This window comes from Corylus avellana, chromosome 2 (genome assembly GCF_965113065.1).
Source record: "Corylus avellana chromosome 2, dhCorAvel1.hap1.2, whole genome shotgun sequence".
NCBI lineage: Eukaryota > Viridiplantae > Streptophyta > Magnoliopsida > Fagales > Betulaceae > Corylus > Corylus avellana.
In genome coordinates, this window is record NC_142491.1 from 23930960 (window position 1) to 23944687 (window position 13728).

At 34.4% G+C, this 13728-nt stretch overlaps 1 protein-coding gene across 1 annotated transcript; it reads right to left on the reverse strand.

Moving 5' to 3' along the window:
- Window positions 1-322: 322 nt before the first annotated feature.
- MLO4 (Seven transmembrane MLO family protein) lies at window positions 323-13061 on the reverse strand. The gene is made up of 15 exons (XM_059578541.2): window positions 12924-13061; window positions 12474-12531; window positions 12161-12378; window positions 11963-12079; window positions 11425-11485; window positions 9546-9637; window positions 8159-8233; window positions 6956-7041; window positions 5574-5623; window positions 5422-5462; window positions 5163-5333; window positions 5031-5066; window positions 4451-4518; window positions 2535-2595; window positions 323-832 (listed from the first exon to the last, which is right to left on the reverse strand). Exons 1-15 carry the CDS (start codon window positions 13059-13061, stop codon window positions 410-412), a joined length of 1695 nt encoding a protein of 564 aa, XP_059434524.2. The 3' UTR covers window positions 323-409.
- Window positions 13062-13728: the final 667 nt, after the last annotated feature.

The following is a 13728-nucleotide window of genomic DNA, read 5'->3' on the forward strand; positions in this document are numbered from 1 at the left end:
AATATTTACTGAAATCAATTTATGTTAATTAACTTAACAAAATCTGTTACTTTATTATGTCATACCCAATTAAAAACACAGCACGTATTATTATTAATTTCTAACTTTCAAAAATGACAACTAGGATTATGTACATCATTTTAGAACATCAGTTAAGATTACACATCAATCATCGCTCTACGTCTTCTGGTCAAAGGAAATTGCTTTTATTTATTTATTTTTATTATTATTATTATTATTATTTTTATTATTATTTTGAGCCATTGATTATACATTCATCATGGCACCTTACCAAATGAGTGTGATTAAGACTAATCCGATTAACTTAAATAATAATAGCTTGAACAAACAACAATGGCAATATAATGCTGCTGTTAATTGCATAAACAAGCCTATGCCTAAGCCTTCATCATATCTTGTGAAACAAGTCAAAGAGAGTCTCAACTTTCCCTTCCTCACTACTGTCATCTTCATCGTTGGTGGGAGGGAGTGATCCGCTTACCCTTAGAGAATCAGACAAATACTCTTCAACCCTGAAAGAATATTCTCCATCTCTCTCACAACTTTCAACCACTGGTTGCTGCACTAGTTCATTTGACTCCACAGTCACCTGATTCAGTGACCCCATGGAAGAGCTTCGAGACAACGTATCAGATGCAACTGTTATTTCATCCCTCTCATCCACCGTTGATTCAAGTGAACATACTGATCTTGTGGTGTGTGAGTGCACCGAATCGCGTATTCTAGACTTCTCCTTCACTCTCTTGCACCAGCTATGGAGTGATTCTCTCACACTCTCTGCAACCAATGCTTTCTTGCACCGCGATCCCATCTGAAATCATCAAGCGTAAACCGATAGAAAATGATTGATTTTATTGTACGCGTATTATATGGTACACAAATTTTTCATCTGCCGCGTATATTTGTATGAGCTGAATTACTTCAAGGCTTCTATGATTTAAAAGAGAAGAAATCTTTGGCAATTTCCTTTCAAGTAGTTATTATTGTTAAATTAATAATTAAGTAATTAAATTTACCTCTTCCTATCGGCTTAAGCTTTTGAGAAAAATAGTGATTTAGTATGGTATCAGAGCCAATAGTCCTAAAATCGAACCTTGACTCTGTCAATTCACTCCCCATTTAAATTAAATATTTTACATGTTGAGATACAATGTTAAATTACCTGTTATCTCACAAGCTTAAGTTGATAGGAAGAAATAAATTTAATTACTTAATTATTAGTTTAACAACTATCACGCAGAACAAGCTTCCATTATAGAAATCAAGTTTAATGGATGGAGGTGACAAGGGTAAGATTGGCTTGCAGAGAATAAATGAGCAGAACAGATGACATCTTGTTCATGAAGGTGAATGTAATCATATAAGAGATGATGGTGTGGATGGAAACCTTAAGAAAACCCAGGTTAATTTGGTAAAGTTTTGAGAAGTGTTTTGGATTTTGAATTTTGAAAAAGATGAAAATTAAGAATTGTTCTGATCACATATTTATGGGACCTACAACCCAAATCCCAACAAGAAAGAAACTTCAAGAAATCTAAAAAATTGACCAAAAGTACAAAGGACTCCATCAACTAGTCTTTGTAGTATAAATGGGGAACACTATTAAGGATTGAATTGAAAAGAACATAAAAATTGAGGTTGGGCTGAAAAACAACATAGAGATTGATGGAAACAATGGTTATGTTTGGCAAGAGGCCGGACTGGAAAGAGGACCCATGACCCAAAACCAATTTTTTTTTTTTTTACACTTTTCCTCTCAAAATCAATCCCAATATTCTTATTTTTTTACATCAAATCAATCACTTTTTATTACTATTCAAATAAAAAAAATCACTACAAAACAAATTTTTTTACTTTTTTATACGAAACATTCTTACTTTTTTCTCTTACATCAATCAAATCTGCTACAGTACCGGTCTACTTCCTAACGCCATTCCTTTGCCAAACATAACCATTAATGGATTTTGAGGCCCAAAATGATTTGGAACAAGTAAACCCAGCCAGGAATGTCATAATAATTGTTGAGAGTTTCATTTTGATGGGTTATGGATCCTATTGAAATTTTGATATTGGGGGTCACATATTGGGTCCCTTTATAAATTCATTGTCTCCAATACCATTGAGACTTTGATTTGTACACAAAATTGGACAAGGAGGAAGCTGATTGATATTCGGGATTTAGAGGAATTTGTGGAAATCTATGATGAGCATGGTAAATGTTTATATGATTAATGGAGTTGTAGAAGCATCTCCAAGGAAAAACTTTTGATGCCGGATCTCTTGAGTAAAAGTTGGTTTGTTCCCCCCCCCTTTTTTTTTTACCATTTCACATGTTCTTTAATTTCACTAACTATTTCATGTGTTCTTGGCAACAATTCCTTTTGAATAGGAATGCAGTTGTAGAGGTCCTGTGATTCATTACTTTTCATTTCATTTATGCCGCCTATACTATAAGTCTAAACTATCAATTCGAAATACGGCAATATATTTATCAGTTAAAAGTATATGCTAACCTGGGTAACAATTACATTGAGCGGCACCGTGCTGTAGCTACACCAGAACTGGACAAGAATACTGCAGTTACCAAAATGGAAAATCATAAGATGCATATAACCACCTAACAAATTCATAAAGAATCACCATGAAGTTTGATCATAAATTAATAACTTGAGTTTTAACACTAGCAAAAAAACTAAGGGTTTTTTTTTTTTTGTTTGTAACATTTATTTTTGTCTCTTCCAAATTAATAGTCCCGGCTATCTCATTGTCTATTAATTATTAATTTATATATTTAGTTGAATATTAGAAATGCCAAAACCGAATCTAAACATGTACAGTTGACAGGAGCAATGATAGTCAATTTACACAGTGGTGGCAAAAATTCATATAACAATACACCATTGAAAGGTTAGTTTGGACATCACATTTGGAGTCTATAGGACTTGCTTGCTGCCACTTACATTTGTTTTTAGTTTTAAATAAGTGAAAAGACTCTTGTCAGCAGCCTCAAGTCTATAAAGATAATCCTCTTGTATAATAACTTCTAGCATGTATATATATATACAAAAAAGCCTAGAATTAGCTTTGCTCCAAGAAACCAAGTGTTTCAAACCAAAAAGATTAATCTTACTATCCAATTTGCTTTTAGCCCCAAAATTTCTGCTACAGTAGGGTACTTTTAAATTATAAAGCACAATAGGGTATGCAGAACTTGTCTATATTCTTTGAAGAATTGCATCCTCAAGATGAGGCATGGAAGTGAAATATCATGTGACAGTGATAGTGTTTTTCCATAGATTTTGGAAAAGCCAAAGGTGAAAATTAGAATGGACATTTGAGTATGAAGCTTTGTCTGCTGTAGTCTCATTTAACAGCTATAATCAGGGTAGGTTTATCTTCAACTTATCAAAAAGTTAGCAATTTTTCCTGCATAACTTTAGGTTCCATGTTCATAAGATATGACAATTTCTTGCTTGCTGTCAATCAATTTATCCATAATTTCCTTTATTCCAACTGTTGACCAGCTATGCAAAAGTATATTGATATATTAGAATTCAAACTACTTCAATTGTGATTATGATGCAGTTATGATTCCTAATATTGATACATTAGAATTGATCAAGCATGCGACAGAGTTAATGATATTATGCAGAAGTACTATATATGTCTTCCAAATAAAAGAATGCAAAAAAAGATGCAAATTTCAAATTCAAAGTGCACTTTGTCCACCACAGGTGCCATTCTACATTATAATATTTGAGTGACTAAGATTATTCAAGCCGGCAGAAAACCATTGCGCTTAGATAATATTATTTTTTAAGCATGCTTGATTAGAAAAGAACTTAGGCCTATATGAGATGTGGCGAATGGACATGGGTAAATGAAGGATAAAACTATCTATGACAGAATAAACAAGGTAGAGGAACAAGATGTTGAAACCTAGTTTACATATGCCTAATATTTGTAACTGTTAAAGTATTGATTAAGTGATTAAATTTACATCTTCCTATTAGCTTAATCTTTTAGGATAAGTAATAATTTTACATAGTATCAGAGCTAGAGATCTTGAGTTCAAACCTTGACTCTGTCAACTCACCTCCTATTTAAATTAAATATTCCACGTGTTAAGCTTCACCTATTAAAAGAGAGTTTGAGCCCACATGTGAGAGGGAATGTTAAAGTATTGATTAAGTGATTAAATTTACCCTTTCCTATCAGCTTACACTTTTGGGACAAGTGGTGATTTAACCGTAACACCATAGATTTGCACATTTTCCTTAGAGCATAATACGAGCAAGTAGACACCACAGTCATATTAAAAAAAGGAGAAGAAGAAGTAAACACACATTCATATGCATTACCAAGAGTAATGGTGTGACTAGAAATTTGCACATTTGCAATAGAATTACATATTGAGAAAGAAACATACCCAGAAGCCAACCGAATGGCTATCATCCAATGGTTTTTCACGAAGCATGATCTCTTCTTGAATCCCCACTAAGCAAACAAAAAATAAATAAAAAACCATCGTAACTGCATTTCCTATGACAGAAAGAGAAGCATACAACAAACTATCTAATGCATCAGCCATTGCTGCAATTAACAAGGAAAACACATATCTGTTGTTAATTTAAGTTCAAAGTTTCAGAAGAAAAAAACAAAGCCACTCAAAGCAGTTTTTGAATTTTTGGTTGTATTATGAACCTGCACCCTGTGGAACTTGGTTACTCTATATAGTGTAAGCTAAAATATTAAACCATCATGTGCCTTGCAATTAGGCAAGTGTTCAAAGAGGCTTGAACACTTTGTCAACGAAAAATAAGCTCACATCATCAGTGTCAGTTGTAAGAGATACAAACTCCTCTCTTTGCCCCCTCCCCCAATCTTTTAACAGTATTTCTCAAGGAAAGAACCACTTTTATGAAAATAACTTAATAAAAAATAAAAAAGAAAAAGAAAAAAAACTACTGACACACACAAACGCAGAGAGAGAGAGGGTCTAATCTTACCATTGACCAGATAAATGTTGCCATCTCAAAGGCATTCTGCATGCAAAAGAAAGATGATGATGATTGAATCAAATGAAGAGAATACAATCCAAATCATAAACGAGAAATAAGATATGAATCACTTATCACTACCTGAAATATGATGAACTGTATTAATCGTAATAATATCTCTGGTTTCCCAAACCAAAAAAGATCATCACGTGGCTTTACTTGACCCACAACAGATGGACCTTTTTGTTCCATAATTTCAAGTGCTAAAGAGGAGACAACATGTTGAAGCTTTGTTCCAACCAGCATGACAAGCTTTTTCGAACAAGTGAACACGAAAACTGTTAATTTATAAAGAACATAGATTTCCATATAATGACATGATGAGTGACTGTATACTTACAATGGCAGGGATGAAAGAAAGCCAGAAATATATATTGAGACCTGTAGCAATTAGATGACTAACTATTTCATGAAATAAGAGCAAGCCAAAACAAAGAAAAAAGCAAAAATCCAAGTTCTCTGTATTTGCATTTTGAAGAAATGACAGGTTACCATGTATATTTATGAAGATGCACACAATTGCATACCCCCAAAGCGGCCAGCTGCAAAGTTAAAAGGTAATCAGTTTTAACTGATGAGAAGCAGGCTCATTGTGTATCAAATCCAAACGATTACTGTAGTTGTTTTTTACTACATTTTTGGCAATGTTTCATCTATCTGCTTTCAGATAATGCAGCCGGTTCATTCAGTGGTTATTAACAGTAATCCTATATTTCACATGGCTGAACAAGAGATTCTTGAGATTTTCTAAAAAGGTCCACTCCTCCACTCGTTCCTAAATGGTCAGGTAGAGTGCATTGGTATTATTTTAGGCGACTGTTCTGGTTGAGCTGCAGGGACAAGGCAGTGGCAAATCATGTATCAAAAAAGGATCAACAAGTCAATGCGGTTCTTAGTCACCTTTATGCTGAGGTGCTGACAAGGAAGAGACATACTTGTTCACCCAAAAAAGGCAAGAGCATTAGCAGTCAAAGAATTCACAAATGTGTAAATATCAGATAAGGATACAATCCTACAAAGTTCTAACATGACAATCTCTTACAGAACTGAAATGCAATATACAAGGGCTTTATTGTTGCTTTAGTGTTAGTTGCATTAACAGTATAATCCTCTGCACTAATTTTTGCTTATTCATTCTATTTAAATTTAGGGTGAATTACGCTTTACCTCCCCAAACTATAACTCCAATTACACGTTGTGTCAAATTTGGCTGTTATTTTGGATGGAAAACATGCATGCGATTAGCTCATGTATCTGAGATATTTCAGAGTGACTAATTTGTTAGTGCAAAAACTTCACAACTTGAAAAATGACAGTAAAGTGTTCAGAAAGGCATGTTACTATGTGATTAGCTCGTGCATCTCAATAGTTTTCTTGTTTGTTCATTGACAAACATGTATTTTTGTAATTAATGGAAAATAACTATCGTCTAACAATCATTAAATTCTAACCATTCAATTGCACATTTTACCAAAAAGCACTTAATCTTGACCATCAGAGAGAAAGAAAAGTAATCAAGAGGAAACCGTTGCACCATGCGTAAAATGGCAAGGTTTAAGCCTTATCCACTCTCAGTAACAAGTACAATCAACTTTGCTCAGTAAATAACATACGCACATATAGGGTGCAATGCGGCTGAGTGATCAGTGATCCACCATAGATCTTACATATTAAACACTTTAGAAGTTACAGCACATTATCCACTCTCAATAACTACCTCAGCCATGTTTGATAACTCCCTAGTATCTGCCACTCTCCATTTTCTCTCTCTCATCTGTTTCCGCATTAAACTTGTGATATACCATCAACTAATATACCATCAACCAATTGGGAGTTGAATGAAAAAATGTGATCCGATGCAAAAAAGTGCATACCTAATCCCTAGGATACCGTGAAGTTCATCTTCCATGCTCCGAACCATATATTTATGGAAATTATAAGAAGGTGGCAGTTTGTGCTTCTGGATACAAAGAAAATTGCAACTAAATTCAGTAAAATTATAATATGATATTAAACATTTGGGATAAATGATATTCAATGTTGAGGAACGAACACCGTAATACAATGATGTAACAGTTCTCATAATAATATTGTACGATAAAAAAATGTCAAATAACTGTACACCTTCTAGCGTCTATTTTCACCTGGAAGGTCAAGGATTTAAGCTATTGAAAGAAAATTAGACAGTGAAAAAGACAAAATAAGTTTGACAAATATAAGTATAAGACTTATTATTATTGTCATTAATGAACATTAAAACGCAAGAACTAAAGTAATAGCAACTGATGTCTGCTGTACTTTTCTTTGATCTTGTTGGTACATCTGTAGATCGTACTTTAGCTAATAAAAAGAAAAAATAGTGAAAATACTGCAAACATACGATAAGAAAAGATCAGGACTTATAAAGGAACCAATGTGGTTTATTCCTGATGTAAGCCAACTGCATAATCTATACTGTGTTTCTGTGTTTATGTTTTTGGTGCGTATGTTGATTATGATTTTTGCTTATGACAAGAAACTCATATGTAAAGGAGGGGGTAATCAGATTCAGACTCACAAAGGAATCAATATACTGTTACTTCCAATTTGAGTAAATTAAACAAGAATTCATGCACATATGTATATTTGTGTCTGTGTGTGTGTCTCAGCATGTGCATGCATGGGCGTGTGTATATCAGGATGGCACATCATACTACATCATAGAGCAGCATTGCTGTCGTAGTTTCTTTGCCCTTAACAATTATTGACTAACATGTCTCTGGCATAATTCTTGGTATAATCACAACCAAAAAGGACTTTACGCTTCATTTTAAGTTTGATTTTCTGGCACTACGTATTCATGTTCATGTCGGACAGCCAGACATGTGCCTTTGTTAAATGAAATTCTGCTATGACATCCAGTTGCCTCTTATTTATGTAGTTGATATTTGCCATGCAGAATTGTCTGAGATTATAATGAAGGGAACATATACATCGAACCATATAACTATGATAATGGTAATAGATTTGTTGCCTTTGGCAAAGAAACCATATAACAACATGCAAGAAAAAGTATCAATAAAAGACAAGATACCCACATTGACAAAACCCAAACGCAGTGCCAAGTAATCTGATTTCTGTATAGAACTCCTAAATTGCCGCAGAAAGCAGAGCTGTACCATAAGACCATAAATATCAACTTTACCTTACAGAAACTTGAAAGCTGAAGACAAATTAAAAAAAAAAAACATAGATGTGACCTTATCCAAAAGAAAGAAATGAAAACCAACCGAAATATAGACACTAGGTGTGTATTGTGAATTATTATATAAGAGCATGTCAAAGTGACTGTCAGATGTTTGTATTGATTTACCATCAGAATAGCTTATGGATGGAGATGGATTTGCTAAAGCACATAACATAGTGGGTTCAAATTAACGGAAGCAGCATCAACCTTATACTGTAAATTAAATATGAATCAGATGGCCACAGAAGTGATATATATCATCAGAAAATGCTTGATTCTTATTGAAATTATCACATTGAGTAAACCTCACTTAAGAGAAAATGACTAGAGCTTGGGAAAATATGCTATATCCTTTTACTTGAAAATCAAACTTTCTTAGAAGAAATTTGGCAACACTGATTTTTCTCTCCTTCTCGTGGTTTATGCAGCTATTTTGCAGAAACAGTGAAAGAATGGGCTCAAGAACACTAACTGATGAATATGTTCTGAATGATACTCCGTTGCTCTAATGGCTTTGAAGATTTGGTTTCGAAACTGTTGTTGGTCATTGTTCTCATTGCTATCTTTGAAATAAAATTCAGGCTTACTGATGTAGGATGGTAATCCCCTATTTTGGGGTGCAAGCAATGGAAGTATAAAAGGAAAGATTTTTCTTTCCAATTTTGACACCGACTTAAATAGGACACGCATCATAATTTTATTGACTCTGGCATATCACACTATCGGAATCCATTAATTTAGTTGACGGAATTTGACTATAGGAAGTAAATTGTTTTTTTGGCATAACTCAGGGACCTCTAAATTTATTTTGATACCACATAGAGCTAATTGTAAATCAGGTAAACCACAGGAATTGCTTTTGCCTACTTGGTATCTTGATCAACTGTGAAAGGAAAACTAAGTTATGAAAAGTAGTCACTCACTGTCAATCCTCCAATATCTTTCAAACTTTTTAAAACACCCAAAAATTATTTTGCCTAGCTGAATATCCCACCACACTCAACATACTTCAGATCTTATTTTCCAAAGTGCAGGAATGCAGTATGCATTATATTAAAGCTCATTTACCCTTCTTTACTTTTGTTTATTTTAATTTTTGGCAGCAAAGGCAGATTTTAAGCTCATATACCTAACAATCTCAAACAAGAAGAAAGCACATTCACAAGAATAAGGGAAAAAGAAAAGAAAATTCAATTTGAATCTAAATTTCCATGTTCATAACAAGGATGAAAAATCACCATCCAAATGAGAACCCGACTCCTGCTCCAAGGATGAGATGTGTGATGGAAAACAAAGGTGGTCTGTCGCCTCATCACCTTGATTTTCTTTGCTAAAAAACAGATCCAAGATTAGATAGCTAATAGTTTTGACAAATGGGAGATAGAGATCAGGATAAAAATGCAAGATACATCTCTATCAGATTTTGGTCAGATAAAGCAAAAAATTACACTAAAAGTACCTACCAATTGGAAGAAGCAATAATACATAACAGGATAGTGGTGCACGCCTCTGACTGCCCTTAGCACATAAATTAAAGACTCAGCAGAAGAGGCAGAGGGTGAATTGGAAGGTTGCTAATCTCATACTTGCAGCAATTCCTAATGGTATTTTAGGCAACTATCATTAGTGTGTAATGCTCAGAAGGAAAGCATCAACACAACCTTAATTATTCAACATTTTTGGATTTATGGTCTACTGTATCTGCAGTGTGGTCACTGTGATAAAGGAGCAGCTTGCACCTTGCTAAAAATTTCTTTAGGAAAATCATTTTTCTTATATTAATCTGATTCCTTGCATCAAGTTTCACACAACTGATAGCTGATACTATAAAACCATATAGCAGGCTGGTATTCTTAATATATTTTTTCCAGACTTTACTAATGGAGTGTTCAAAACCCTTCTTACTTGTTAGACTTTGTCCCATTTCATTTTTGAGCCTCAAATCTGAACCAAAAAATGTGACTAGTTTTAACTAGGAGCATCATCTATTAGTATTTCTTGCATTCATGCCAAATACCAAACTTGTTTGTTTGTAGTCATATTCATTTTTTCGAATGCTGCTGTGTTAGAGACATCATATATTAATAACCTCGAGATCTTAATTAAAAATGTCAAATAAGAATTCAAGTTTGATTGGCTCAAGTGGAAAGTCAACTAAATTAAGCAAACATTGGACAAGTAGGCAAGATGGGCTGGACAGTTATGGGCTCATAGGTCAGCTATGTTGGTGTAAAGTTTCTGATTTTGAAGAAGATGATGATAGAATGCTTCAGGATGCATTACTGTTTCGCTTTCCTTAAAACAATATTTTCCCTCACTAATTTTATTCAATTGATATCTATTGGATTGCAGCAAATTCACCTGTAGGATAGAATGTTGTTTGCCTGCATTATGCATAAAGGAAGTAAAAAATCAGAATACCCTCAAGTTGATCTATTTTGCCAAGAGTTATGTTTCTGCGAAAAGAAAAGAAAAAAAATTATCTTAATGGATAAGCCTTTGGGAGAGAAGAGACATTATAGATGAATTGCAAATGAATTTTCTATAAATAGAATGGACTATTTATAGGAGAAATGATGTTTTTAGTAGTAACAGCTCCATGTCTGTTCTTTAAAGGACATTTAATTTTGAAATTAAATATCACTAACGGTTCCTTGACCTATTGATCTCACTTATCATTTACCTTTATTTAATCTTGATTGTTAGATTGCACTTTGCACCATATGAATCTGACCTTTGGATTGCACTTATAATCATAACTGTCAAAAATCAAAGTTCATGATTTGATTGCTCCTTGATCTAATGCTTTATGCTAAGTGTAAGCATGGCATTAAAGTGCCCTACAGCTCAGCTCATAGCCATGCAAAGCATATGGTGCAAAGCATCTTATTAGTGCATATACCCAAGTGCATACATCCAAGCAATTTTTTATAGTAATAAGTAAAGATGAGTTGGCATTAATAAATGCTTTCCCCTTTCTTTTATCTTCCCCATGATTTTCCTCTTTCAAAGGAAAACATCTCACAGGTTCTCATTTGTAAGCTAAAGAAATTAATAGTCAAGAAATTTAATAAGTATGCTAACACAAGTGTAGATAAAAGCCTTTTTGTTGTGTACCTTGCGGATTCCCATCAGCCACTAAGCTAACCTGGCTTTCCCATTTCCTCCAACTGTAGATCTACAAAGACAAAACAATTTAGAAACGAATAAACCTCTGAAGTATAATGGAATCATATCATTGTATTCCAAGAGGCATTTGAATCAGTATAATGGAAAATAGGGACCTAACAGAGACAAAATGAAGAAAAGGATCTCTGTAGTCAACCCCAAGGAGTCGGAATCATGCTTTATAGGACCTAAAGATTCTATCTTGTCACATTGATTGGACCATATCAAGTTTCCATGAAAAAAGTTGGCTTTCAATCTCATCTCATTTTCTAATCATAAACATTGATCATTAGAAAGACCTGATTTAAAAGGATAGATCATGACTTAAAAAATATTACTGGGAAACTTCAAAGATCGATTTTTTTTTTTTCATGAAATAACCGAGCAATCCCTCATAAGTTACAGGAAATTTGACCATCTTCATCTTTATAATTTTCAATGAACCCATTCATGCCTTCATATGTGTTGGATTATATTCAGAATATACCTTGCTCATAGCCAGACCAACTGCCACACAACTATAGAGAACATGAGTGATCCCAAGAACAAATAAGAAGCGGTGAAGCTGCTCAAGACCCTGATATGAAACAAATGGTTCGCGGCCCTGCAATCAACCCTTAGCAATTAGTTAGGTAAATTCACCACAAAAAATACTAAAAATTTTCAAATATTAAAATTAATTTACCTCACCACATTTATTAGATGAAAGACCCTTTGGAGGAATATTGGTAGAGTTGGTAGAAGAGAAAGTACTTTCAAGCATAATGTGCTCATCTGTTCCGTAATCTTTCTCTGAACAAAGATAGAACTTACTGCTGAAAAGAGATGAATTTACACAGATCTCGGAGATCCCCCTTGCGCATTGTGCCAACAACAAAGATATAAGCCCAAGCAGCATCAGCTCTAACAAGAAGGAAAAAAAATCCCACTTAAATATTGCTTGCGTAGTCTCTCAATGCTCACTCAATATCATCAACAACAAAGCAGGAAAATCAAACCTTCCTTAATCTTTTCCAAAGAAGCAAAAAGAGCCTTTCTCCTAGTCTTCTTCAACCACTGTACACAGCAAACATGAGAATTAGATTCTCCAACTTGAAGAGAGATTATTATATCTCTAGCAAATTATCTGTTTCATATCCCAAACAACAGGGAAAAGTTCAACATTATGATTTATACCCTTTTCCCAATTTTGTCTTAGCTGCCAAAAGGCAAGACATAGTTGTTTCTCTCTTATATTTCCTGAGATTCTCTAGGATTTTTCTCACATTTTCTCAGCAACCAAGCAGAGCATTATTACAAGATTCTGCTCTCATAACCTTTAACACTTCTTCAAACATAATTAATCATTAAGTGGGTTCCACAAGACCAAAAGAACAAAGATTCTCTCGTTTTCCCACATTTCCTGAGAAAGCAAACAGAGCATTATCAAGAACCTCTCTCCTGCTTACCTTTCCAAATCTGTAGATTGACCTCTCCACTAGAAGGCACACAAACACCATGACCGTTACCAATGAAGCAACCAAATAAGTTGGAGTCTCTGCCAGAGACCTCCCTTGCTGTATTATCACCTCCCCCATTTCTGACATTAACAACAACAACAACAGCCCACGAACTTTCACAGTGGAACTCCTAACATTTTCTCGGGAAAAATGGAGTCTTTTCTCGAACTAACTCGCAAGTGGAGGAAAGTGAAAGATCCAGGGAATGGGGAAGTGAGATATTCCTAATGCGAGACATTTTTTCCTTTTTGTAGTTTTTTTTGCAGGTGTGTAGCCTGTAGGCTACGATCACAGCCATGTGCCACTTTATAGTTTATTAGTATCTGTTGTGATTTTCTACGCAAACCCACCTTCCATTGTATTGAAATCGCTGCTCTCTCTCTTTCTCCAAATCCATTTCAAGTTTCCAAACAACCCCACGTGGAGGCGGCATCTACTCTCTCTGACTCTCTCTCAACTTTTTGTTTTTCTTTTGTTTTTTTTTTTTTTTGGGAAAAATTTGAAGATCTAACGGTCGTCTGTCTGTCCGAACCTAGAAGTAAATAAACAGGTATTATAGTTGAATATTTTGTGAATGACAAGGTTATTCCAAGGACTAATGGGCCGAGCCCTACCCACAAGTGGGCTCGGCCTTGGCTAATGACCCGAGCTCACTAAAAAGCGTACAATTGGATTTGCCATTACCATTGGCGTGTCACTCTAACCTTTGATTTTCATGCATGGCTCTAACATCGAGAACTCCATGTACATAATC

Coding starts and splice junctions, on each gene's coding strand:
- MLO4 (XM_059578541.2), bottom strand. CDS start 13,061: ATGTCAGAAATGGGGGAGGTGATAATACAGCAAGGGAGGTCTCTGGCA. Junction 12,080..12,160: donor CATCTAATAAATGTGGTGAG/GTAAATTAATTT, acceptor GGTTGATTGCAG/GGCCGCGAACCATTTGTTTC. Junction 8,234..9,545: donor GTCGGGTTCTCATTTGGATG/GTGATTTTTCAT, acceptor CTTATGGTACAG/CTCTGCTTTCTGCGGCAATT.